Genomic DNA, 24615 nt, shown 5'->3' on the forward strand with positions numbered 1-24615 from the left:
GAAGGGTAGGAATGATTCTGACACTTTTTGCTCAAATGTAAATAAAAGCTGAGCATTTTTCCCACAATAATGCCTCTTGCACATCATCTCGTTTCCTTTTGGGAGACACTTGTGTCATTTCCAGTCAAAAAACAACTTGCTGGTTGCAGAAAAGTCACTTTAAGTCGTCCGGTGAGCGGACGACTTAAACACACAAACTCGATGTAATGGACGTGTTCATACTGACGATGATATACAATAGGGTGGAGGCAGATGTAAAAAGACACGGGGGGGCTCCAAAAGTTACGGAGAAGCAAAAGACGCCGACGACAACGAGGCACAAAGAGGAACGCGGAGCAAAGCGAGGAAAACGAGCTAACAATGGCTAACAGTACAAAAGTTGATAACATGCGAGAGACGAGGAAAGAAATCAAAGAAGATCTGAATAACCTGAAGGCCGAGATGTCACACAATGTCATCGTGGATATCCGTCATCACGCCACGAGGTTAACTGAAGCAGAACGACGTGTGAACGAACTTGAGACAGTGGACCTGAGAGATGCGCTAACTGTCTGGACCAGCAGAAAACTCTGCAGACCAACGTCACGGACCTGAAGGAAGAGGAACAATCTCCGTATGTATGGAATTAAAGAAGGTGCTGAGGGGAATGACGTGATGGCATTCATTAGGAACTTCATAAAGAAAGAACTTGCCCTTCCTGAAGATGAGGATTTGCAGATTCAGCGCGCTCACCGATCACTGGGACCAAAGCCGCGACGCACAGCAATTACCAGGTCTGCTCTGGTTAGTTTTCAGAGCTGTGACAGAAAAGACAAAATCCTGAGAGCAGCTCGGGCTGAGAACATTTCTTACGAGGGCAAAACTGTCACATTTACACGACGTACCGACTGAGACTCACAACAAGCTCAAAGAACACAAGGACATTAAGAAGAACAAAGAACAAAACATTTCCAGACACCGCGCCCAGCCAAACTGAGAACTGATTGGAGAGCGGTCCACGCCTGTACCAGAGTCATCAGAAGCGGCGGAGGATATGAAGAAGCGTGGTTACGCGGTGGAGATGCCGCGCTGCGGGGACGTCAACAAGTTCTCACCCGAAGCGCACACTGGGAGAAGACGGATCGCTCGCACTCTGTCTGTGGAAGGCTTCGTGGATTTCTCAGACAACAACTATCTTGTGTTGCGTCCCTGGACTCAGTGGCCAAAATGCCTGTTTTTGCTTTTCTGTAGGTCCTGTTTCCTAATCTCAGTTTATTATAACAGAGGAAGACGTGTTTAATCTCTCTATTACAGCTTATTTAAGACTAAGAAATGCCTCGACCGCGTGCTGCCATTGAGCGCTTTGGTCCCGTAACGTGTTTACTTTTTACTTTACACCAGTTTTTCGTGTGAGACCTGTGCCATGGAAAACAGACTAAGCTGATCAGCTGATCAGGACTGAGAGAGATGCTTAAAATGTTCAGAGAAGAGAGAAAGCTGCTGGATGCAGCCATGGAGCTCCTACATGCAGCTGGACTTTTCCTCCAATGTTGTGAGAGTGGACGCCACAGAGTGACGGAGCAATGTACAGCCGGGAGTCAGGGTGACCTCTGTTCAGTTTCTCTGCTTAGTTTGTTCTTATAGTTCTAACTGTGTTCAGAGCGTCGACAGACGTGCTTGGAAACACATGTATGAGTAACCACATTTTGAGTGGCAGTTACTATAGTAACGACAAGCCATGATGTCACGTGACTGCAGCCATCTTTGATGCTGCGCTCTCAGAGGACTCACTGACATCATCGTGTGTGTGTGTGTGTGTTCAGTCTTCTGCAGGGTGTACACTCCGGATCATTCCTACGTCACCATCAGGAGCCGTCTGTCCTGCCGGGTTGGAGAGATTCTGGCTCTGGTCAAAGAGAAGCTCCAGTACAGCGAAGACCAGCCGGTCCTGCCGGGAAACCTCATACTGGTGGCCGTGACGTCAGCCGGAGGTCTGCGCACACACGCGCGCACACACACACACACACACACACACACACACACACACAGCTCTGTCTGTGTGTTATTAACGGCTGTGTTGTGTGTTCAGAGAAAGCCGTGTTTCGTCCCAGCGACGAGGCCGTCTTCACCACGCTGGGAGTCAACACTCACCTGTTCGCCTGCGAACCCTCCGAACTCGACTCGCTGGTGAGGATCTGATTGGTTCATGGTTGTCATTGAAACAAAGGTTACCCAAACATGCACACGTGCAGCTGATTCCTGTGCATCCAGCTGCACACGAGGACCTTTCTGCAGAGCTTTAACTTTGCTGCTATCACCTGATGTCTAACCGACCAATCAGGACACAGTAGCAGCTTGCTGGGGCAAGTCTCACTCCCTCTCTCACATCTTCTGGGATTCTAATGAGATAATTTCCTGTTTCCTCAGCTTCCTCTTCCTGAGGAGATCCACTGGACGCCGGGCGACAGCAAACTCCACGACATGTCGGCAGAGGAGGTGGCCAATCAGCTGGTGGTGTTCGACTGGGAGCTCTTCAGCTGCGTGCACGAGGTCTGAGTGCGCCGCAGGATTTGAAGGCTGTTCTGTCTCAGTGACGCAGCTTCAGCCCACAAACGAACAAACGCACGTCTTCTTCGTTGGTGTCTCCTGCAGGTGGAGTTTGTGTGTTACGTGTTTCACGGAGAGCAGTCGCGCTGGCGCCCCCTGAACCTGGAGCTGGTACTGCAGCGGTGCAGCGAGGTGCAGCACTGGGTCGCCACGGAGATCCTGCAGTGTCAGTCGCTGCCGAAGAGGATCCAGCTGCTCCGCAAGTTCATCAAGATCGCAGCGCTGTGAGTCCACGCACGAACACGCCACGCACACGCACAAAACTGAGTTAATGAGGGGACTCAGGAGAGGAGCTGCGCCCCCCTGAGATCATGAGGCAGTCCGCTCTTCTTCTTCTGTGGTAGGTTTAAAGATGAGCGTCTTCTTCTGTGTTTCAGCTGTAAGCAGCAGCAGGACCTGCTGTCCTTCCTCGCCGTGGTTCTGGGTCTGGACAACCCGGCCGTCAGCAGGCTGAGGCTCACCTGGGAGGTAGGACGCCGTGTGTTCTCCAGCAGAGGTGTTAGAGCTGTGCAGTCCTGAACCGGAGGTTACCACGGTGACCCTGTGGTAACCTCCGGTTGCTTTGGTAACATGTTTCCAGAGCGGCTGGCGAGTGGTTGCTGGGGGTTCTCTGCTGCAACAAAAGCCCCCGTGCAGGTTGCCGCTGTTGCCTGTGCTTTGCACGAAGGACTCCAACTTTTCTGCAACTGTTTTTGAAGCGGTGGAAAAGTTGTACCTTCCCACTACAACCAGCAACTTTCACTTCCGGTCAGCACTCATTAGGAAACTTTGCAGCGCAGCGCCTTCTGCCTGACCGACTCCCTGCCGTTTGTCCATATTTCACCCGTCGCGCTGACCGTGTGAAGCACTGATAAATGTGTGTCCATGTGTCCGTCAGTGTCTCACTGCTGTCCTCTCCGTGTGTGCAGGGTCTGCCGGGGAAGTTCAGGAAGCAGTTTCAGCAGTTTGAAAGCATCGCGGTGAGTCACACGTTTTTATCTCTAATGCTTTCTGACCCGAGTTAGAACGATGACGCTCTGACCGCCACGCTGTCCCACAGGACCCGTCCAGGAACCACAAGTCCTACAGAGACCTGATCACCAGCCTGAGGCCTCCGCTGATCCCCTTCACTCCTCTGCTGCTCAAAGGTGAGCCTGCACGCTGACATCAGCACATTACCAGGCGTGACAGCGGCGTCTGCGGTGCTTCAGTAACGCTGAGGTAACTACTGATGAATCACTACAGGTTTGACTGCAGGATTTAGCTGAATCTATGAAACTGAGGAAAGCTGAAAATCAGGAAGTCAAACCTTCTGGAAGTCTTCCAGTATTCCAGTTCTCAGACTCAGCGCGGACTCTGAGAGATAAAAAGCATTTTTAATGGAAGTGCAGGAACCCCGGAGACGATTTTCTTCTTCAGTGTTCAGGACGTTTGGTTTGTTTCCCTCTGCTGATGAAACTCGCTGCAGCTTTCTCCTGGAATCAGCAGCACGAGGTAAACACACCCAGGTCCACCAGTTCACTCATCGATCGTCCATAAATCGCTCTGATTGGTCTTCTGAGACTCGCACGCCTCCAGCTGTGGACCACAGCGGCTAGCTGCACCTCGCTAATTAGCACCTTTGGCTAATCAGCTCTGTGCTGCTGTTAACCTGCCACACACACACACACACACACACACATACATACATACATACATACATACACACACACACACACACACACACACACACACACACACACACACACACACACACACACAGCATGCCTCTCACTGTGTGTGTGTGTGTGTGTGTGTGTGTGTGTGTGTTTTAAGAAGTAAAAAAGTTAAACGAGATGAAAGACAGAAAAACTGGAGCGAGGACGACTTCAGAACCAACGAAGAAGAGGACTCTTTGAAGTGTCTGAACCTGTGTGTGTGCTGCCTTTAGCTCTCTGTCTCCATGGTAACAGAACCATAGAGATGGAAGTGAAGAGTTAAAATCAGGAATCTGGGATTACAGCTGATATTTTTGGTTTCCCTCGGCGCCCCCCTGTGGTGATGACAGCGCTGCACATTAACACGTGATCGATCGCTGTCCCGGTTTCTTTGTTTTGGTCGTTTGTTCTTTCATTTTTGTATCTTCCGTTTTATGTTATTTGTTTTGTTTTTCTCTCCTCTGTTAATATGTTGCTTTAAAAACACGTCTCACTGACTGCAGTTCGTTTGATCGTTGTGCGCATCACTGATTCTGTGTGTTTGTGTCCTCGACTCATCGCCGGCTGACGTCTCGTTTTTTCCTGCCAGACTTGACGTTTCTTCATGAGAGCTGCAAAACGTTTCACGGTGAACTCGTCAACTTTGAGAAGATGGTGAGTGGCGTCACGCTCGCACCTGAAAACCAGCTCAGAGTTTAAATGTTGTGATTCAGACACTTTGGGTCGCGGGACGAACAGGATAAACATTTATTGAACGTACTAAAATGAAATGTTTTTGAAGATAAATACGAATAAAAACAGACGAATATTTTTCCAGAATAAATAAACTGAAACTTTTTAAGATTTTGGTCCAGTCAAAATTAGAGAAGTTAGAGATATGAATGTGCTGCAAAGAACAACTAAATACAATTTGTGTCCTTTTCAGCAAAAGTTAAAATAACAACAAATGAAAACACTGAGTTTTCTTCTGCTTTGGCAACAAGTTGGTTAGTTTGGTGTGAGCTCGTGCGTCGTGCAGATGGTCAGGATGGACCGCAGGTGTTCATCTGTGAGACGACTCCTGTGTTCAGCTTCTCACAGATATGTGCTACCAAACAGGCACCAGGTTCGAGCCGCATGTAGACGGCGCTGCGGCTTCAGGAATGGGGCGAACAAACCGAGCGCCTCGTTACACTGCAGCTGCACGGGTGCAGTTTCCACGTCAATGAGGCGCGAAGCAGCTCCAAATTCTCTTTTTGTGCTTCAAGGTGACCAAAGCGCCGTGCGAACTCACCACAGTGCGCATCTGGGAACAAGGTTGAGCCGACTTGATTCAACATTACTTGGCTACAGGATATGATGGTGGTTATGGTCATGATGTAGATCTCCTCCTGCATCCTGACAATCAGCCTGATTTCACCTCAGTAAGTCACATGATAGGGTGGGGCAACAACGGGTTCACCTAAAACTTTGGCTGATTGTGACCCACACCTCTTTCCACACCTTGGCTCATGTGATTAGGTTCAACAGTGGGCCCATGACCCTCTTGGGGACTCTCCACCCGTTGCTCTTAGAACTGAAGAAGCTTCTCGGATGAAACTTTTTCAAGGAAACTTAAAGAAGTCCTGACACTTTTCTTTCAGAGCTCCTTAGACTACTCAGGCTTTGCCCTCATCTGTGTTTTGTTGGGTTTATCTGTAACCATGTACTTGTACCATGAAAGGCTCTGATGTCAGAATCAACATTTCTCCAGTGGGAGGGGCTAGCTTCACAGTAGCTTTACAGTAGGGTTGTACATCAACAGAAGCTTGACTTGATGTTCCCAGGTAGCCTAGCGCTCGGCGAGCATAGTGAAGTGCTGCATTATTAGTTCTGTAGTTTGTGTGTTTCAGCGTTTCATATCGCCGGGACGTGAATAACAATAATAATAAATCTATATGCAATGATCTCGCGGGCCGGACATAAATGTACGCCGGGCCGGATGTGGCCCGCTCGCCTCGAGTTTGATACATATGCTTTAAGTTGTTTGCTGTGATGAAGAGGAAATAACAGTTACAGCCGCTGCAATTCTTCTTCACTCAAACACTCTCACTTCCTGTTTGTCAGCCTGAAACAGGAAGCACTAAAACTGCAGTTCCTCTGACGTCCAGCAGAGGCAGCAGAGAGCCAGTCCCGTAGACTCTGTGTTAAAATAAACACGTTAACATGCTGATACTCTCAGCAGACCCCACAGTGTCCACACTGCATCACACTGCAGGCATCCATTAATCACAGACAGGAACTGACTCCTCCCCCTCTGTCTGCAGCACAAAGTGGCCGAGATGGTGAGGAACATCAGACGATACAGGAGCAGCCAGCTAGGTAACACGCACACACACACACACACACACACACGCGCACACACACACGCGCACACACGCACACACACACAGTAAAGTTACAAATAGAATAAAGTAAAAGCAGGAAGTCTGCAGCTCTGTGGGGTTTGTCTCCCCCTGGTGGCAGCTTTATCACACTGCAGCCCTGCATCACTAACAGCTGTTTCTTTCTTTTTTTTCTGGTAGCCATAGATACGGAGATGTCTCCCTCCCACCTGCAGACCAAGGCCTACGTGCGGCAGCTGCAGGTGATCGACAACCAGAACCTGCTGTTCGACATGTCTTGCAAGCTGGAGCCCAAAGACACATAGAGGGAGGAAGGTGGAGGAGGAGGAGGAGCTGAGGACGTCAGAGGGAGAGGAAGACAGGACGCCAAGCCTGGACGCTTCAGTCCTCCTCCTCCTCCTCAAACAACACTACAGAGGACTCGAGCTGCGGGTCCAGACTTCACGTTTACACCCTCAGAGGAGTTCTGCTGGGACCCTTCCAGGGACCGGCAGTCCTTGCTCTGCACTCAGAGGCCATTTACCCCTAAAAACTGGGAATTCTCATTCACAGGAACGTTCAGGAAGCTTTCAGGACTGAAAGGATTTGGAAAAGGATTAAAAGTAAAAATAAAGAAAAAGCAGATCTCGCGAGACGAGTATCCGTGAGCCCAGACCATCCAGAACCTGAAGCCTAAACCCAACAACTGTCCTGCATCAGCACGACACTTTGAAGCTGGAGCTGCAGTCAGTCATTTCAAAGCCCAAACACCGAAATTCAAACCTCAGTTTATCTGTTTAGTGGACGTCCGAGCGCCGCGGCACGAAACCCCCGAGTGCTCATCGAGCCAAACATTTAAATGTGAAATCAAATCAGAGTAACCTGTAAATCAGAAAGTGCTGAAACCATACGTGGAGAGAGAAACTCCAAACACGAGTCGGGACTGAATGCTCTCCGACTCCAGGCTCCGCCTCCTGCTTTTCCTCCTGTGGCACTCGACCACTCAGATTGCAGACAATCTGACGGCTGACCTTCAGCCGCTGTGAGCGCCTAAGACGGCGAGAGTAAAGACGTTCCAGGTCTCAGAGCGCCTCGACCACGTGAAATGAGCAGAAGTGTGGAGCTGACAATGGCGGCGTTTCTTTAACAGCCATCTTGGATTCTTCAGCTCTGAGATCCACGAGCGTCCACAGGCTGAGGAGCAGCTGCAGGTGTGGACCCGGTGAAACCGGAGCAGCTCTCCTGCAGGTGGAACTGGTCCAGTTTTCCAAACTCCCGGATACGAGTTTGGATCTCGTGCATTTCATCGAGTTTTCTGTCAGTCAGCCACTTTCTATCAGAGCTTTCCAGAACATTCCTGAACACACCGGACTCTGATGATGCATTCACTGACCATGTCAGACACAGCACGGACACTGTGTGAGGTCATCGCGGTGCGTTTGAGGACGTGTAGATGCTGGTTTTCTACCGTACGACTCCGGAGAGCTCCTCGGTGTTTCAGGACTTTGATGAACGTCAGCGCCCGTCAGCTTTTAAAGGACCACGCCCGTGTTTTTAAACCTCTCGGCTGTCGCTCAGTTGAACGTGGGAATGGGGTCTGTTTCAGGTTCAGTTCTGTTCACTCTGAGGCTCTTATACTGAAAGGGTTTCTAGCGGCTACAGTCTGATCTGAGAGCAGATGAAATGAACCAGTAAAACCAGTGTGTTTTGAGCAGTGCAGACAGGTCAAAGTCCAAATCTGTAATCAGGCTGAGGTGCAGACAAAGTAGAGACATGAGGAAAACCTGAGGAATAAAAGAAGCAGGAAATAAAACAGAAGTGACTGCGACACTTAAAGATGAGCGGCTCTTACAAAGGTCGTGTTCCAGTGACGCTCGAGGAGCAACCACAGTGTTTGTCCTCATGCTGCTTTATGACCGACGTCTTTTCGTGTCATTAATTCAGATTTTCAGTCGTTCTGATGTAAAAAGGAGGTTTGAGCCTGTTCGTGACGCTTAACTGCGAAACTTCAGTGAAGTGTGAAGTTACACACATTTCCAGATAAGCTTCTCTGATCTCATCAAACTAACAATCCTCTGATTCTCTGAACAAAAGTGATTCACACCGATCGATGGAAGGTTTTAGGGTTAAAATACTTCAAGCATCATTAAATATTGAATAATTCATCTCGCATTAATCGAGCCGTCTTGGCGGCTCTGGCGCAACGTCGCGCTTCGTGGTGGTTTCTCAGTGTGCGGCGGCGTTTTGTCCGGTTAAACTGAGGATAGGTCCCGCCGGTGACCCGGAGGAGCGCTCTTACGACGATTAAAACCTCGTCACAAACCTGCGTCCACACCAGGTTCACTCACTAGCCGCAGGTTTTACTTATCTTTGGGCGAGCTGATTCTGGCCCTCGGGCCGTATGTTTGACACCGTGCTGTAAAACCTGAAGTTGGTACGATGCTCGGAGTTTATCAGCTTCTTTCTCTCTACCCAGAATGCACCTCTCCTCTGAGGGTCGGGAATCCTTCGAGCTGAAGGAAAACACGGGTCTGGTCCTTTAAGAATGCTGCTGGTCGTTGGCTGATTGGACTGATGATCACGTGACAGCCGATCGGCTGCGCTCATGCCGATGTCACGGACACAGAGAAGTGGGCGGAAACACTTCTTCGCTCAACACTTGGATCTAACTGCTGTCACACCGACCAACCAATCGGCTTTAAGGAAGGACCCCTGACCGCCCTCACAGAGCTGCCCTCCCTTCGGTTGACTCGGCGCATCGGGGTGGTCGGGGTCCATGGCAATAAGAGTAGTGGCGGGAAGCGAAGCCGGTCGGTCAGCGCATGGCGTCAACGAAGCACTTTGGCGAACCTCAGGGCTCAGAGACACACAGAGGTTTTGTTTACTCCTTTTCTTGCTTTCAGTAGAGTTCAGTTCAGTTGTGTTGCAATTGGTTGGTTCTGTGTTTGTACAGCTGATCACACTTCAGTCATATTTACTCCAACAACAATAATAATAATAATAATAATAATAATATTAATAATAATAGAATCTACAGAGCTGTTGTTTTTATGCTGTGAGCACCGCCAGGCCTGAGCGCAGACGTTTACCTTCTGAGTCAAAGAGCCGCTCACCTGACGCCAAAGAAGAAGAAAGTCAGTCTGAAGTCCTTCTGCTCAATTTTTAATGGCCTGCGGGTCAGGTGGTACAGAAGGTTAGACCCTGGACAGGTTAGACCCTGTCCAGGGTCTAACACAACAGGTGATAAGATGTACTACAATGTAAGGAGTGCTCTGACACGTTGATAAATATGTTTTTTTAGGCTACACCATCGTATACCGCCCGCCGCTCTTTGCCCACAGAGTGAATGTCCTACGTGTCCTCTGTGGGCCTCCGTAGGCGGGCTGCCCGAAGCACACCTTGCCGACCGTCGAGACAAAAGGACAAAAGGCTGACGCCTTCTTCTTTCTTCAGTTCACGTCGAGTTTTTAAAAAATCTGATTCCCAGGAAAAGACTTCCAGACGTCCGTGCTTGCTTCTCTCAGCCGAATCCTCGATTGTGAGGACGGTCTCAGTGATCTGAGGCGTGTCTCATTTTCACTCTCTCTCCTTTTTCTGATCCGGACACTTTTTGTTACTTTCCCTTATCGCCTGGACCCTTTCAGGGGAACGTAACAAAATCATCAAGTTTACAGCATCCTTCAGTCTGAACAGAAGGTTGTTGGAGATGGAAGACGTTCGGGAGCTGGAAGTCTTTTCCTGCTGCGTCATCACGTTTTTCTTTGACTCGGTCTGATGAGCCCGATCTCTTTGTTGGACTGAAGCTTCGCTGCGTCAGGGCGGCTCAGCTGAAAATGTGTAAATGGTTTGAAAACGTTCTTTGTGCTCAGCTCTGGTGGTCAGTGAGACTTCTTCATTCTCCATCTGTACCATAACATCCTGTTTATGAAAGCGAGGCCGGTCCCGTCCAGAAACGAGTCCTCAGCACAGCCCAGAGCTGCTCGTACCTCTGTGAGTCCCGTTCACTTAAACCGGGCTTTTGGGAAGAACCTGGTGGTTTAAGCACTGAGTAATGCCTCATTTTCACTCGTCAAATTGATGCTTTTAGTCCCAGCTTGACCGTGCAGGACTTAAACTGAGATTCTGGACCGGACGAGAGCTTCAAAACGTCTTCAGCTCAACAAGACCTTTTATCCAATATGGAGCTCCGAGGAATGCAAGTTTGAATTTTCAGTAACACGTTTGTGTTTCCCAAAAAATGAGACAGAAATCCTGATTGAAGAAAAGTTCATTTGAGGTTTAAGTCAAACTCTGAATTTCACTATTTGAGAGATAAAAACTTTACAAGAAGTCCGAATGTCCAACAGCAAACCCAAGAAAGCAAGTCTGACTAAAGCTTCAGTGCTTTTTCATGGCTTCAGTAAAGGCATAAACGACAGGAGTTGAGGTGGCCTGCAAAGTGGCTTGCAGATTTGCAGAAACTGCTGGTCACTGTAGGAGAACAGGCGGTGTGCTGGGATAGCTATCTGAGCCTGAACGTTGTATTCAGTCGTTCTCACTCGTCAGAAATCAGAGCCAGACAAAGTTCGCAGGTTTGTTTCAGTTCCCCAGAAAACAAGTTTTAAATTCAAATACTCAAATTAGAAATTCAAGTAGAACCTAAACGCTGCCATTTGAGTCTCAACTTCCAAGAAAATGAGTTTTAAACTGAAGAAATTTGAAGTTCAATGGATGATGACTCAGAATTCGCAAGTGTGCTCTCTCAGTCTCGAATCCCAACAACAACACGTTCAACGTTTGAACTATAAAATGTTCCCAAAAATCGGAGGTCCAGAGCAGCTCCCTGTGATTTGCGTTGTTCCCTCCAGAGTATTTGATATTAAAGGTCTTGTCGAGGCGGCGGCGGTTTTGGCGGGTACAAAGTGTGAAACCCAGCGAAGATTACTATTAGATCATCACTAGTCTGCCGGTGGCTCTCTCAGGACCACTTCCTGGGTGTCAGGCGCTCTATCGTGGATCCCACCGTCGTCCCCGGCAGAAACAGATGTCCTGAGTCTCGACTCTACCCTGATTTAAGCTAACCTCATCTCGCACATTTCTGATCTCACAACCTCCTGCAGCAAACCTTCCTGTTTCACTGACCAATCACGGTTTCTGCCTGCACTTCGCTGGGATCCATGATTCTGGAAGGCGGGCGGCCTCTTGGGTCGAGGCCGTCTGCGCTGTCGCCTGAACAAAAACACTGAAAAAATTAAAGTGTACATATTGCATCCGTGTAAATAGGAAAATACTAACGGAGACTATATTTTATGTATGAGCGGAGAGAGAGCAGCACTAACTCAAGGAGAAACTTTAATTTGGTGTTTTCTATTTGTAAAAGTGAGATAAAGTGTAAAGTGATGACAGAAAGAAATGAATCTGACTTTATGAATTGTACAGTTAACGCCTCAGTTTGATCGTTCTGTTGTTTTCTATCTAAAGCTTTGGGTTCTTTTTGTTTCTTCTTTTTTTGTACATAAGTGGTTGTTTACATCGATAACGAGTCCTTATTTCTGTGAACGTCAGACAGACGATGTCAGTGGAGCAGAGGTCTGATGGGGGCGGGGCTCGGAGGGATGGCATCGTAACACAAAACACTCAAAGATTTTCATGTATGGTTAAACAGCACTTTAATAATAATATAAAAATAATAAAATATGACATTTGCAGTTTTACAGGAAAAAATGTAATCGTTAGATTTTATTTTAGATTTCCAGAAATAAGAGAACAACAATAAAAATAATTTGATTTCAAGAATGAAGTTTTTCTGTTATAACTGATCGTTTTAAAAAGTCAAAATGTCACATGAAGTTTGTATAATAAGAAACATTATTAATATTATAAATATTAATTTGTGGAACTTCTGAGAATAGGGTTGAAAGTGGTTAAGATTTTCTCAGGGTTCAATATCATGAGATAAATAAATGAACTTTATCACATTACATGAAAAAAGTGAGAAAGTCATTTTAAAAAAGTTTTATTACACAAAGTAATTTTAAGCTGAAAATTAGCTTTCATTTTTTGTGAGTTTTAGAATTATTATAACTAATAATTATGCAATTTAATGATTTAAAACGTGACGTTCTAATACAGTGGTCCCTCGCTGTAACGCAGTTCACCCGTCGCTGCTTTGTTTCTCTTCTTCTTTTACAGCACCTTGTGTTCTGTGTCCTGATTGGCTGTAGACCACTGCCAATCACTCTCCTCCGTGCCGTGTCTCCTGTACAGTGTTCAGCTTGTCACATTTACATAGATCTTCAATCCCAGCAGTGTGACTCTGCGGTGCTGTACTGTATGTTTGCTTTCTCCCCAACAAACACAAAGGCTCCTGTGCGAGCACCCAGAAGGCAGCGGAAGATGCTAACCATCGCACAAAAAGTTGGACTTCTGGACAGGCTAAAGGACGGTGGAAGTTACCGTATTTTTCTGATTATAAGGCGCATTAAGCGAAACAAAACAGTCAGAAAAGTCAAACTTTACTCAACTCGTTCTTCTTGCTTCCTCCACTTCCGTACTATTGATTCATTAATGCTGATTCTGTGGCAGCTGCTCTGTTCCTGTTTTCTGGACCTGAAAAGAGGCTTTGAAAACATTCTGTAATGCTGGACTTATTTTTCTACAAAGGTTTGAACTTTCAGAGTGTTTAAACAAGAGGAAAGTGTGAAAAGTTGGCTACTTCGCCTATCGCGGGTTATTTTTAGAACGTAACTCCTGCGATAAACGAGGGACGACTGCATTACAAAACTGTGACTCTGTTCTTGAAATAATTTGTGTATAATTGTACAAAGAGAAGCGTCAGACTGGACGGACGTTTCACAGCGAAATTACAGTTTTATTTGTAATTTTTAAATTCATTGTATTACATTATCATGGAACAGGAGTCGTTCAAGAGCAAGTTTCAAATTTTTAAAATATATTAAGTAAAAAGCTGAACCATTAAAAAAAATTACAACCCACAGCTTCCATACTGTTGTGAAAATATGATTTTAATTGTATATCATTGAATTAAGCTCATAATTATTAATGTTACGGTTCAGGTTGTTCTCGTTACTGTTTCCTATAATTACAACATTACACATACGAACTCACTCTCTCTCTTCTTGCTTGAACCTTTTGTCATATTTGTTCCATAAAATGAAAACACTCAGATTATTTGTATTACTGCACTTTATCTCGAGATGTTTAATTGTTACACATCAAATGTTAAAGCAGAGAGAAGACGAGCGTAGAGAGGCTGTGGATAATTCCACTGATTGGAGAGCTATTGATTAGGTAGCTCTGAGGGGAGGGTTGAAAGTAAAACCAATCAGCTTTAGGCCCCGCCTCCCGCAGACCTGCGCTCCCTCTGCTGTCACACTACAGACACTGAAATAAAACCTCTGGACAACAACACAAAGCCTCGTCACTTCCTGTTGGTGTTCTTGTATTAGTCATTAGTCCTCGGTGGGGTCTCTGTGAGCCTCAGCTCAGCTGATTAATAGTAACTAATGTAATGATGGCAGCTAATATAAAATTATAGAGACAGACGTGTTATCGTGTGAGGAGCAGTATTCTGTTTGTTTTTGTAACAGGACACTGTTGATCCACAGGGTGGAATATGATGTCGGCCCACCGTGTGCAGCTGGACGTCTCCTGGAAGGATTTCCTCAGGTTCAGGAGTGTTTATGGGGAGTGTTGATCATCCTTCCAGAAGCACATGTGTGAGGTCACACTGATGTTGGAGGTGAGGTCAGGACTCTGTGCAGGCCGGTCCTCCCGCACCAAACCGGCTCGTCCGTGTCCTTATGGACTTTTCTTTGTGCACTGGTGTGCAGTCATGTGGGAACAGGAAGGAGCCATCCCCACACTGGTCCCACATACTGGGAACACGAAGGTGTCCGCAGTGTCTCGGTCTGCTGAAGCACGGAGACTCCTGAAGAACACCCCACACCATAACCCCCCTCTACCAAACTTTACACAGCGCAGTCAGACAAGTACCGTTGTCCCGGCAACCGCCAAACCCAGACTCGTTCGTCCATCGCCAGATGGAGAAGCGTGATTGGTCAGTCCGGCGAACACGCTGACACTGCTCTAGAGTCCAGCGGCGTGTTCTACACCACTGCATCAACACTTGATGATGTAAGGCTTGGATGCAGCTGGTCACCATGGAAACTCAAAACTTGTTGAGCTCATCTGAAGGCCATGTGACGTTCGGAGGTCTGTATCTGTTGGCTCTGCAGAGCCTACGACAGCAGCACGCTGGAACAAGCTGAGCTCCTGAGAAGCAGTCTGCATGCTAGATGCTCGAGTTTATACACCTGTGACCATGCAGGTAAATGATACACCTGAATGCAATGATTTGGATGGGAGAGTGAATTTTTAGACAATATAGTGTCTGTCCAGATGTTCAGAGTAAAAGCTGTGCAAAATAATTATTACAAATTCTGCCATAACCAGTGCCCTCACAGTTAACCTTCACTGAAACAGCGCCGATCACTCGTTAATGTTTACTGTCTGCCTTTCAGTGAAAAAATAAAAAATACTCGGAATAAATGGTACAAAGTCATCAGCTTCTTCCTGCAGCATCCTGTACATTGCTGCCATCTCGTGGCTGCAGTTTGTTACTGGCTCTGAGCTGCTGGGAAACCTGAGCCTTGTAGATGATCCTGGTCTGGATGGAAACCAGCATGATAGGCCAGCTCCATCCTGCCAGCCACACACGGTCGGAGGAGCTTGGAAAGAAGTGATTGGACGTCTTCAGTATGGTTTCACCTCTGATGAGAGGTCTGCTCAAAACTTCAAAAAGCTCAGTCACTTTCTTTCCGAGCTGCTTAGACTAGCATGACCACAGCCGACACAGCACCTTTGTTTCTATATGTCGAATCCCTTCATGGTATTGATCGTGACCCATGCTGCACAAGGCTTTTAATTCAGATGATTTTTTATTTTATAAATATTAAATTGAGGTGTAAGTTTCTGTTTCTGGCCTCACAGAGCAGCCAGCACCAGCACAGGATTTCAGAGAATATGACTTATTACTGTAGAATAACCTCAAATGTCTGCAGTAGTAATACTGCAATAATTATTATAATTAATAGATATTTCTACTTATTTCTTACTTACTGAAGTATATTCAGTGTTTTTTTGCTGCTTCTTTGTTTTTGTTTTTTAAGTTGCACCACATGCATATGAATACTGTGTCCTGGTTTTCTGATTAGCAACGATCACCTGACATTGAGCAGGTAACAGCTGGTTGAACAGCCACACTGATCATTTTACTGCAGCTGAAAGAATCTGGAGCGTTTTTAACTCTCAGGTCAGCCTGCCCTCTGGGGAAGATTTGAACCTGAAGTTAAGACAGACAGCAGTCCTGTGGGGATAGTGGGACTCTGTGGGTCAGTGAAAGCAAAGAAGAGGTCTCACAGCTGTGGCTCTGCAGCTCCAAGTGCATCACAGTATAAGAGCATTAGCAGGTGGAGTGTGTGCGTGATCAGGGGGTGTGTGTTTTCATTTCAGCTGATAGGATCCTTTTGTCCCCTCCTCAGGACTGTTGACCCGACGGCGTGCCCCTTGGGAGGAGGGTGATTTCCATCCCTGATTAGGATAAGGTTTATATTTAGGGTCAAATTGGGGGAAGGGTGAAGGTTGGAGCTTTGGATTAAAGACTCGTACAGAAGCGAGTGCGATTTCAGTTGTTATATAACAATCGCCCTCCCTTATGTAAGAATCGCACCTCTTCAACTTACAGAGCAGCAACGGAAAACTGCGGGGCGACCGTGGCTCAGGGGGTTGGGAATCGCATCTGTAACCGGAAGGTTGCCGGTTCGATCCCTGGGCTCTCTGTCCTGGTCGTTGTGTCCTTGGGCAAGACACTTTACCCTACTTGTCTACTGGTGTTGGCCAGAGAGGCCGATGGCGCGATATGGCAGCCTCGCTTCTGTCAGTCTGCCCCAGGGCAGCTGTGGCTACAACTGTAGCTCCCTCCACCAGTGTGTGAATGTGAGAGTGAATGAATAGTGGTATTGTAAAGCGCTTTGGGTGCCTTGAAAAGCGCTATATAAATCCAATCCATTATAAAACAGCGTCGAGGAAAGGATAAAAGGAAACGGTATTATTACGAGTTCACAGATTTCTAACAATCAGCATCCGGGGCTGCAGTTCCTCTAATGACCAGCAGAGGCTCCAGCAGTGAATGAACAGCACGGTTTATTCAATAAGACTTGACTTGTATGATCTACTGCAATATGAAGCGCCTTGAGGCAACTGTTGTTCTGATTTGGAGCTGTATAAATAAAACTGAAAAATTGAAATCAGACAAGACAGAGACAGAAAAGTGTTCAAGGAGCTCAGAGATCAGAAGGTTCAACACAGGCAGAAACAACAAACCCTAGATAACAGATATCACAGCGGGGATTTCAGCAAAGATGACGGTTAATGACGTGCAGCGCTGGCGTTCAAGCACCTGGGAAGTGGGGAAAAAAGAGCTCAGTGCATCATGGGAATGCCCCAGCAGCACTGCAGTGTAACTCAGGGAGGATTCAGGCCTAACTGTGGGCTTCAGCAAAAAGGAAAGGCTGATCTTAGAAGCAGATGTCTGTCTGCTGAATCCAGACTGGGAGCTGGTTCCAGTCTGTGATGTGCTCGTTATATAAAACAAGTATAAATGAATTTAAAATGCTGCAGCTGCTTTAACCCTGACACACACCAAGAAGAGAGCGCACATTACTCTGATTCTCAGCTCCTTCCACTCACGTCCTGCTAAATATAGAGAAAAATGCAATGCCCCACTTTTTGTCTCTAAGTCTCTCGATGGTATGGGCCCAAAATATATCAGGGGTATGACTGCTGAGCTGGGTAGGTGTCTCAGATCCGCAGGGTCGGGTCAGCTTGTGGTGCGCAGAGTTCAAGCCAAACATGGTGAAATGGCTTTTAGCCATTAAACTGCTGCTGCTTGAATCAGCTCCACAGTCAGCACAGCTAACCTGAACATAACATATTTATGTTTATGTATTTATGTCTACATCTTTCTCTCTGCTTTTGTAACTGACCCTCTGCTTGATGATGATCTACAATCACTGTTTGATGATTTTAGAGATAAAACTGTTAAATGTGCATGAAGACATTTTGTAGTTACACACAATAAGATATTTTTAACCCCCCAAAAAGTGACTAAAGGAGGTCTTTTAAAGTGGAGAGTTTTTATTAAAGTTTGCAGTTTTAGAAGAATGTTTGCTGATTGAGGACATTTTGGATGGTTATGGAAAAGACACAGGTCCCCACAAAGACAGGTAAACAAAAACACACACACACATAAATATCTGTCAACAACTGACACAGATTTGGACCCACTGTGCACACACACACACACACACACACACACACATATATATATTTCTGGAGCCCCTCCCCCGCGGAGAAGCCTTTAAATAGAGCCGCTCTGTGGAGTTGTGGCCTTGGTGATCGCATCCCCACCGCCAGCAGATCGTCTCCACAAGTTCTTCTCCCATCCCAGAACCAAGGTAGCTATCAAACACAGATGCACACGTACGCAGCAGATCACATTTTTATTTGATGAGCAACTTTCTCCTAATATTAAAAAGATGTTTTACAAAACATTTTCAAACTCATACATTTGATGAAATATCTTAAGTTTTGGTATAAAATCAGTCAAAATATAAAATTTAAGCTTCCAGTTAAAATCTGATCTGCACAGAAACTTTACAGCTGATAAAAAAATAATCCACTTTTATATGATATCTGCGCCTTCACAGACTAAATATGATAAAATTATTTAGTGACATCGTGTGTGGGATTCTCGTTTTGTTGGCTTCTTTTCTCCTTCTTTTTGAAATGACTTCAGTCTTGCAAAACTTTGCAACTTTGCAGCTCGCTGCACTCTTGGTGTCACAGCTCTGCTAATGTGATATGAAGGTGCAATTAAAAACCAAAAAGTAATGGAATCAAATCAATGCTACTATAACTCGATTTTTTTTTAACTGGAACTTTCCAAACATGCCCACCGGGGACAGAACTTACAGAGTGTCTTTGACTTTAAACATAATGCTCTCCTCAGCCTCATATTATTCCCACAGGCAGAGAGACACCACATCAGACAGATTTATGGTCAGCTGTTAGAAACTAGTGAATTTCTAACAGTAAAGTTTGAACTTGTCTTAAAAATGTTCAGTTTAATGAACTCAGTTTAGGGAAAACATGTCAAAGGAATAATGAATGTTTTAAAAATGTTTATTATGTCGCAAGTCTGCAGCAGAAATCTGCAGTTTAAATCTGGTAAAAAATGAAGCGTTAAATTGGTGATGTAGGAGCAGCAAATGTTTTTTCTCTGACCGTCTCTCCAGCTGTTTCCTTGTGCACGAACGAGCTGCGAAATCAGTGTTTCACAAACCAAAAACACGTTTTTTCATCAGAATTCTTGTTTTTAGTTTGACGGGCCTGTTGGAGGTTTTTGTAAATTTTCAGCAAATAAAATAATTTCTGCATATCGAGGCTGAACTTTTAAAACCTCAGAGCACATTACAATCATGACATCTTTAAAGCTGAAATTTTAGCCTCAGAGGTGTCAGATATCAGGGTCTCACTTAGTTCACTGAAATCTCAGATTATCAGACTCATCTTTACGTGGCCAAGTTTGTGCAGACAAGGACTATTTTTAAATATGCATATATGCACAATGAGAACATTTTCTGGAGGTATAAAAATGCTGAGAGCAGCTGTTCTCTAACAGCAGGCCGTCCCACCTGCTCTCAGCTGCTGTCGGCGTCACGCCAGCAGATTCCGGCGGGCAGTAAAATTAGCAGCGGGGCCTCCGGCACGCCGAGGCTTTGTCCAGAGTTATGAGCAGGCTCAGATTCGAGCGGCGGTTGCTACGCCGGGAGAAGAAGAAAATGTGGTCCAGGAAGCTCAGAGGCAGCTCTGGTTTCACATCAGGGGGAAATTTAATATCGGCAGCTCTCACTGAGCTGTGACTGAAGGAGACGATGTGATGAGATGTGTCAGGATAAAGCAGACACACCTGAGAGGGAGGAAGAGGAGGAGGAGACACTCACAGAGACAAAGATGAGACAAATGTGGTTTTCGGGGTAGATGGGTCGTTTTCCTCCTTCTGGCCGTGCTTCGTGTTCAGCTCAGCGGTGTCTCCTTCACACATCTCCAGCTTCTTTTTCATCCAAAAACACTTAAGCCTTCGGCCCTGCAGGCTCCTCCTCCTCTGCAGGAATCTAAACATGTTTAGGAAACTATCGATCAAATTTTACATTTGATCAAAAATTTTAAAAAAAATTATATTGTAAAATATTTCTTATTTATAAAATATATAAAATATTTCTTATTTATAAAATATATAAAATATTCCTGTATGGTTTAGTTTGAGGACATACTGTGTGCTGTCAAACAAACACTCGTCAAAGAACTCATCTCGTTTCCTGTGGGCTGACTGATCACTTCCTGTTTCCTGTGCAGCCTCCTAAGCAGACATGGAGCGTACCTTCATTGCAGTGAAGCCCGATGGCGTCCAGAGAGGACTGTGTGGCGAGATCATCAAGCGCTTTGAGCATAGAGGCTTCAGGCTGGTTGCCGCCAAATTCGTGCAGGTAAAAACGACGCCAGGCGCCACAACTCACATGCAAACAACTGATCAGCACATACTGACCACCAGCAGGGGGCGTTTCTTCTCTGCTGCAGTTCATTGGTTCATAAAAGTGCAGCTGTCAGCTTTAAACTGAGGCTTTGAACCAGCTTCATCAGAACAGAGTTACAAAGCAGCTTTGCATGAATTCCATTCATAATAATCCTTCTTTACCTCACACCAAGCCTCGTTGCAGCCGCTCATCATCTATGTCGGAAAGCTCCTCCCCCTTTAAGGCAGCTTTCTTGATTAGCAAAACTGGATTTGAGCAGCAGGTGGGTGGGGCTTCTATGCTCCCTCTATGACATCATACAGATCCCAGATTAGAAAAAAACAGCATAAAGTGAGTGTTTAGAGCAGCCTGTTTGTGCAAAGCGAGCTCATTATTCGAGACTTCAGTTTGTTTAGTATGAAAGTCCACACAGGAACAGGAAATACATGACAGGAAATAAGACGAGGGTCACTACCTTGAGTTTTTTTTCCTGTATCCTACATGTAAATTCTGTAATTTCAGAATTTTGCTCATATGAAGCCACGCTCATGGCTCTCTGATGATCTGCAGAGTCCAAGTGTTCGAGCCGGTACGGTATAAATATTAGAGACGATGTAAAAGGCTGGAGCGAGCCAAGCAACATGGTGTGACAGGAGGTGTTCGATTAGAGGCGATGACAGGGGCTGAGTGCTTGGCGTTGTTGAAGTGAAGCCAGTCGTCTCGGTGGATTCATGATGAACATGCAATAAAACACCTGATACCCCCCTCCCCCTCCAGCCCCCTCCTCTTGGCAGTCCAAGTGTGGATAAAACATGGATGTAACCTCAGGTTTAAAAAAACTGGGGCTTGTTTCACCGATGTGCTCATAAAGAGCTCGCATTGGATAGAAGCCTCATGCTCAGCTGATGAGTTTATGGTCTCAGTGTTGCTGCTTTCAGGCCTGACTGAATAAAACACAAAGTTCATTTTTAATACGGGTCCCGTCGTTGGGGCGTGGCCACCACGTGACTGACTTGCCGATGAATGTGTAACTTCCTGTATTTGGTGTCTTCAGGCCTCTGAGGACCACATGAAGAAGCACTACCTGGACCTGAAGGACATGCCTTTCTACGCTGGACTCTGCAAATACATGTCCTCTGGACCCATCCTCGCCATGGTAACACACATACAAACACACTCAGCTCGCCTCTAGCGCCGCCATCACACACATATCTTTCTCGCTTTATCTCTTTCCATTGCCTCACTCGTCTCTCCATCTATTCACACCCTCTCGTGTTCAAGGCATCGTGCTCCGACCTCCACCGGACAAACGAGGCGCACACAGGACACTTTAATCATCCAAGCTTTATTTAGCCTGACCTCGCACACGTTTGCAACCAAAAGGGGATAAAAACAAAACTGCAAACAGTTTGAGTTTGATAGGAAATATGAGGCACCTAAAACTGCAGTTCCTCTGACATCCACTAGAGGCTGCAGCAGCGAGTCAGTCCCATGTTAAACGTTTACAGCAGAAATAAACACGTTTACATCCTGATACACAAACAGCTGTTGTTTTTTATAACTCACCTGTTTAAATTGTATTAAGGCTTAAATTTTGCATTATTAGGGGCGTGGCCTTTTTGACTGACAGGTGGATGATGGCGACTTAGGTTTTAGGCTGTAGCTGCTAGCTGTCTGCTAGCTTCACCTCAACTGAACCTCTGGACCTTGTTTGTGCAGCTGGAGCCTTTTAATGATGTGATCTGACCATTAATATGGCTGCTGTGAGGTTAATGGATCTACATTCTACTTTGGGTGCAATCACTGCGCCACCCCCCTCAAACAGATCATTATAGACTTCAAAATCTTATTTGGTTTTCATATGTATCTATTTTCAATAAAATCTACTTTAATAATCATTCTCTCTTTATTGACATATTTTTCAATAACCTATGTTTAAAATACAACTTTGTCAGTGGTCTTGAGACTTTCTGTCAAAAACTGGAAGACTGTTTACATTTTACGAGTTCAAGAGCGCCCCCTATAGAGCAGCAAGTCCACCGAGGAGGCAGTTCCTGACAATTTAGAATATTTAATTTGACGTGATGGTGACAGAAAACTGAAACTGGTGACATCACAGTGGTCTCGTCCATCTTTTAGATACAGTCTATGGATTACACTGGTTTGTTCTTCCTGTATCACTAAAGTAGAAAAGAACTAAAACTGTTCACCTTTCAACATAAACATCAAAACTCAGTTCAGCAGTTTGTGAAGTGTGTGTTTGTCCATTCCAGGTGTGGGAGGGTCAGAACATTGTGAAGCTGGCCAGGATGATGCTGGGTGAGACCAACCCCGCTGACTCCAAGCCCGGCAGCATCCGTGGTGATCTGTGCATCAACATCGGCAGGTGAGCAAGCGACCACAACATGACTGCCTCTGTTTTATAACACAACATCACGCAGAGCAGACGGACCCACACAACTCACAACACTGTTGTTTTTCAGCCAGTAATAACTCAGTGTAGTAAAGATTAGGATCTCAGTGGGATAATAGTGTCTCCTCCCAGTCCTCCATCCCGGCTGCCCCCGGCCGTAGCATCATCAGTATCACTGTACCATATTTCACTTAGCCTTACTGGACACACACACCATGGTCGGGAGTCAAACCCCCGACCTGAAGGTCCAAAAGCAAGTAGTGTCACCACTGCATTGTCCAGCTGCTGTGTGCGTGTGTGTGCGTGTGTGCGTGCGTGCGTGTGTGTTAAGACATTAGAAAACTAAAACACAAAATGTTAATGAGATCTCATGAGATCTCTTAAATTCATAATATTTTAAAGTCTTAACAAAATGTGAAAAATTTTAACTCATTTTTGAAATGAGCTTTCTGAAAGAACCCCACCCCCTCCCCCCACAAACCCTGAAATCATTGATCAGTTATTGATCCGCACCGATCACCTCCGTCTCCACAGGAACATCATCCACGGCAGCGACACCCTGGAGAACGCCAAGATGGAGGTCGACCTGTGGTTCAAGGCCGAGGAGTTTGTCACCTACACCCCATGCGCCCAGTCCTGGCTGTACGAGTAAACCGGCCCCACCCACCATCATCCGTCAGCCCCGCCCTCCCTGCAGTCGATCGTCGATCAATCCACAACATGTAGCACTTATCAATAAAGTGTCATGTTAACAACAGTCTGGATGTTTCTGTGTTTCTCTGGGTGAACGCGGTTTCTACTGTTATCACCAGCAGCAGCAACCAAATCCCTCCGCCTCTGAAAATAGTGCCCATCGAATCCACTGTCTCACCGTGTTCATGTGATAAAAGGCAAGATGCTGCATCAGGTCAGCTCAGGTGCTGATTATTGTTATTAAGATCGACTAAACAGATGTTTTTGTGGTTTCGAGCAGCGATGGTGGCTGATGGGCATCGTCACTGCTGCCAGATCCTCATGAGTGTAAGACGCCAACGGCACACCGGATTGGCAGTCCAGCCCTGCACTCGCCAGCTGGCATTGAGTTAGCTGTGCATCTATCAGATACCCTGTCTGTAGCTATGAACCTCAAACTCATTCTGGTGTTTCTCTAGCTTTTATTTAAAGTTCTTCATCATTTTTCAAATGATGGATCTGACTTAGATCCATTAACACAGGCCTAAAACCAGCTGGGGATTCCCCAACTGACTGGAGAGTGGTTACTGCAGGTTGCTTGGTTTTGTTGGGTTGCAAAGAAGTATGCAGGGGTGCACCAAAAACCTCTGTGACTGTGAAAGCAAAAGGACATAGTATTTCTGTTGGGGACTATTTTCAGCAGCAGTTTGATACTGGTTTGAGTTATTACAAGGGAAAATTAAAAAACAAAAACTGTGGTCTGTGCTGACATACTGTATAAGTTAAGTGGAATCTGATTAGCTTGAGTCATCAACACCAAACAGCTGGTAGCCAAAACACCAAGTATGAGCTCTACTCGACTTCAGAGGGCGGAGGCATAAACCCACACGTTCATGGCTGAGCATGAGTAATGCGATGCTGATGATGAATGAGAGAACTCAAACAGACCCATCAGCTGAATCCTACCCTCCTCGGCAGCTGACCCGACATCAGATAAACTGTCGGACCTCCAAACTGCTGAGTACAGTCCAACGGGCCAGACCCAGGAGGGAAACCCATCAGGCTGAAACTCAGATCCAGAGTGTCGGCTGATGAGCTGACACTTGTTCCTTTTTACAGAACTGAGACGCAAAGACAGAAACAGACGTGTGACGCTTCCAGCTCAGTTAATTATGTGGATTTGCTGATGTTAACATCTTCCTTTCCAAGTATGCACTCCAGTCCAGAGCTTTTACAGATTTAAGGTGTAAACTGCCAATCAAAGGGTCAACAGTTCACTAAGATCCAATATC

At 46.0% G+C, this 24615-nt stretch overlaps 2 protein-coding genes across 2 annotated transcripts in view; both read left to right on the forward strand.

Annotated features, from left to right (window-relative positions):
- rapgefl1 (Rap guanine nucleotide exchange factor (GEF)-like 1) overlaps window positions 1-10079 on the forward strand; it is a 15126-nt gene extending 5047 nt beyond the window's left edge. Inside the window, exons 4-13 of the mRNA XM_040031759.1 lie at window positions 1803-1970; window positions 2069-2166; window positions 2407-2529; window positions 2632-2810; window positions 2964-3054; window positions 3495-3545; window positions 3626-3713; window positions 4852-4916; window positions 6548-6602; window positions 6806-10079. Of these exons, the coding sequence (XP_039887693.1) occupies window positions 1803-1970; window positions 2069-2166; window positions 2407-2529; window positions 2632-2810; window positions 2964-3054; window positions 3495-3545; window positions 3626-3713; window positions 4852-4916; window positions 6548-6602; window positions 6806-6930 (1043 nt within the window). The 3' untranslated portion in view covers window positions 6931-10079. The remainder of the gene's footprint in view (window positions 1-1802; window positions 1971-2068; window positions 2167-2406; window positions 2530-2631; window positions 2811-2963; window positions 3055-3494; window positions 3546-3625; window positions 3714-4851; window positions 4917-6547; window positions 6603-6805) is intronic.
- A 7911-nt stretch (window positions 10080-17990) lies between these two features.
- Window positions 17991-23372, forward strand: LOC120733507 (nucleoside diphosphate kinase B-like). Its single transcript, XM_040031763.1, has 5 exons — window positions 17991-18120; window positions 20081-20211; window positions 21293-21394; window positions 22512-22624; window positions 23186-23372. Exons 2-5 carry the CDS (start codon window positions 20095-20097, stop codon window positions 23301-23303), a joined length of 450 nt encoding a protein of 149 aa, XP_039887697.1. The 5' UTR covers window positions 17991-18120; window positions 20081-20094; the 3' UTR covers window positions 23304-23372.
- Window positions 23373-24615: the final 1243 nt, after the last annotated feature.

Source organism: Simochromis diagramma, unplaced genomic scaffold (genome assembly GCF_900408965.1).
Source record: "Simochromis diagramma unplaced genomic scaffold, fSimDia1.1 OVJJ01000228.1, whole genome shotgun sequence".
Taxonomy (NCBI): Eukaryota; Metazoa; Chordata; class Actinopteri; order Cichliformes; family Cichlidae; genus Simochromis; species Simochromis diagramma.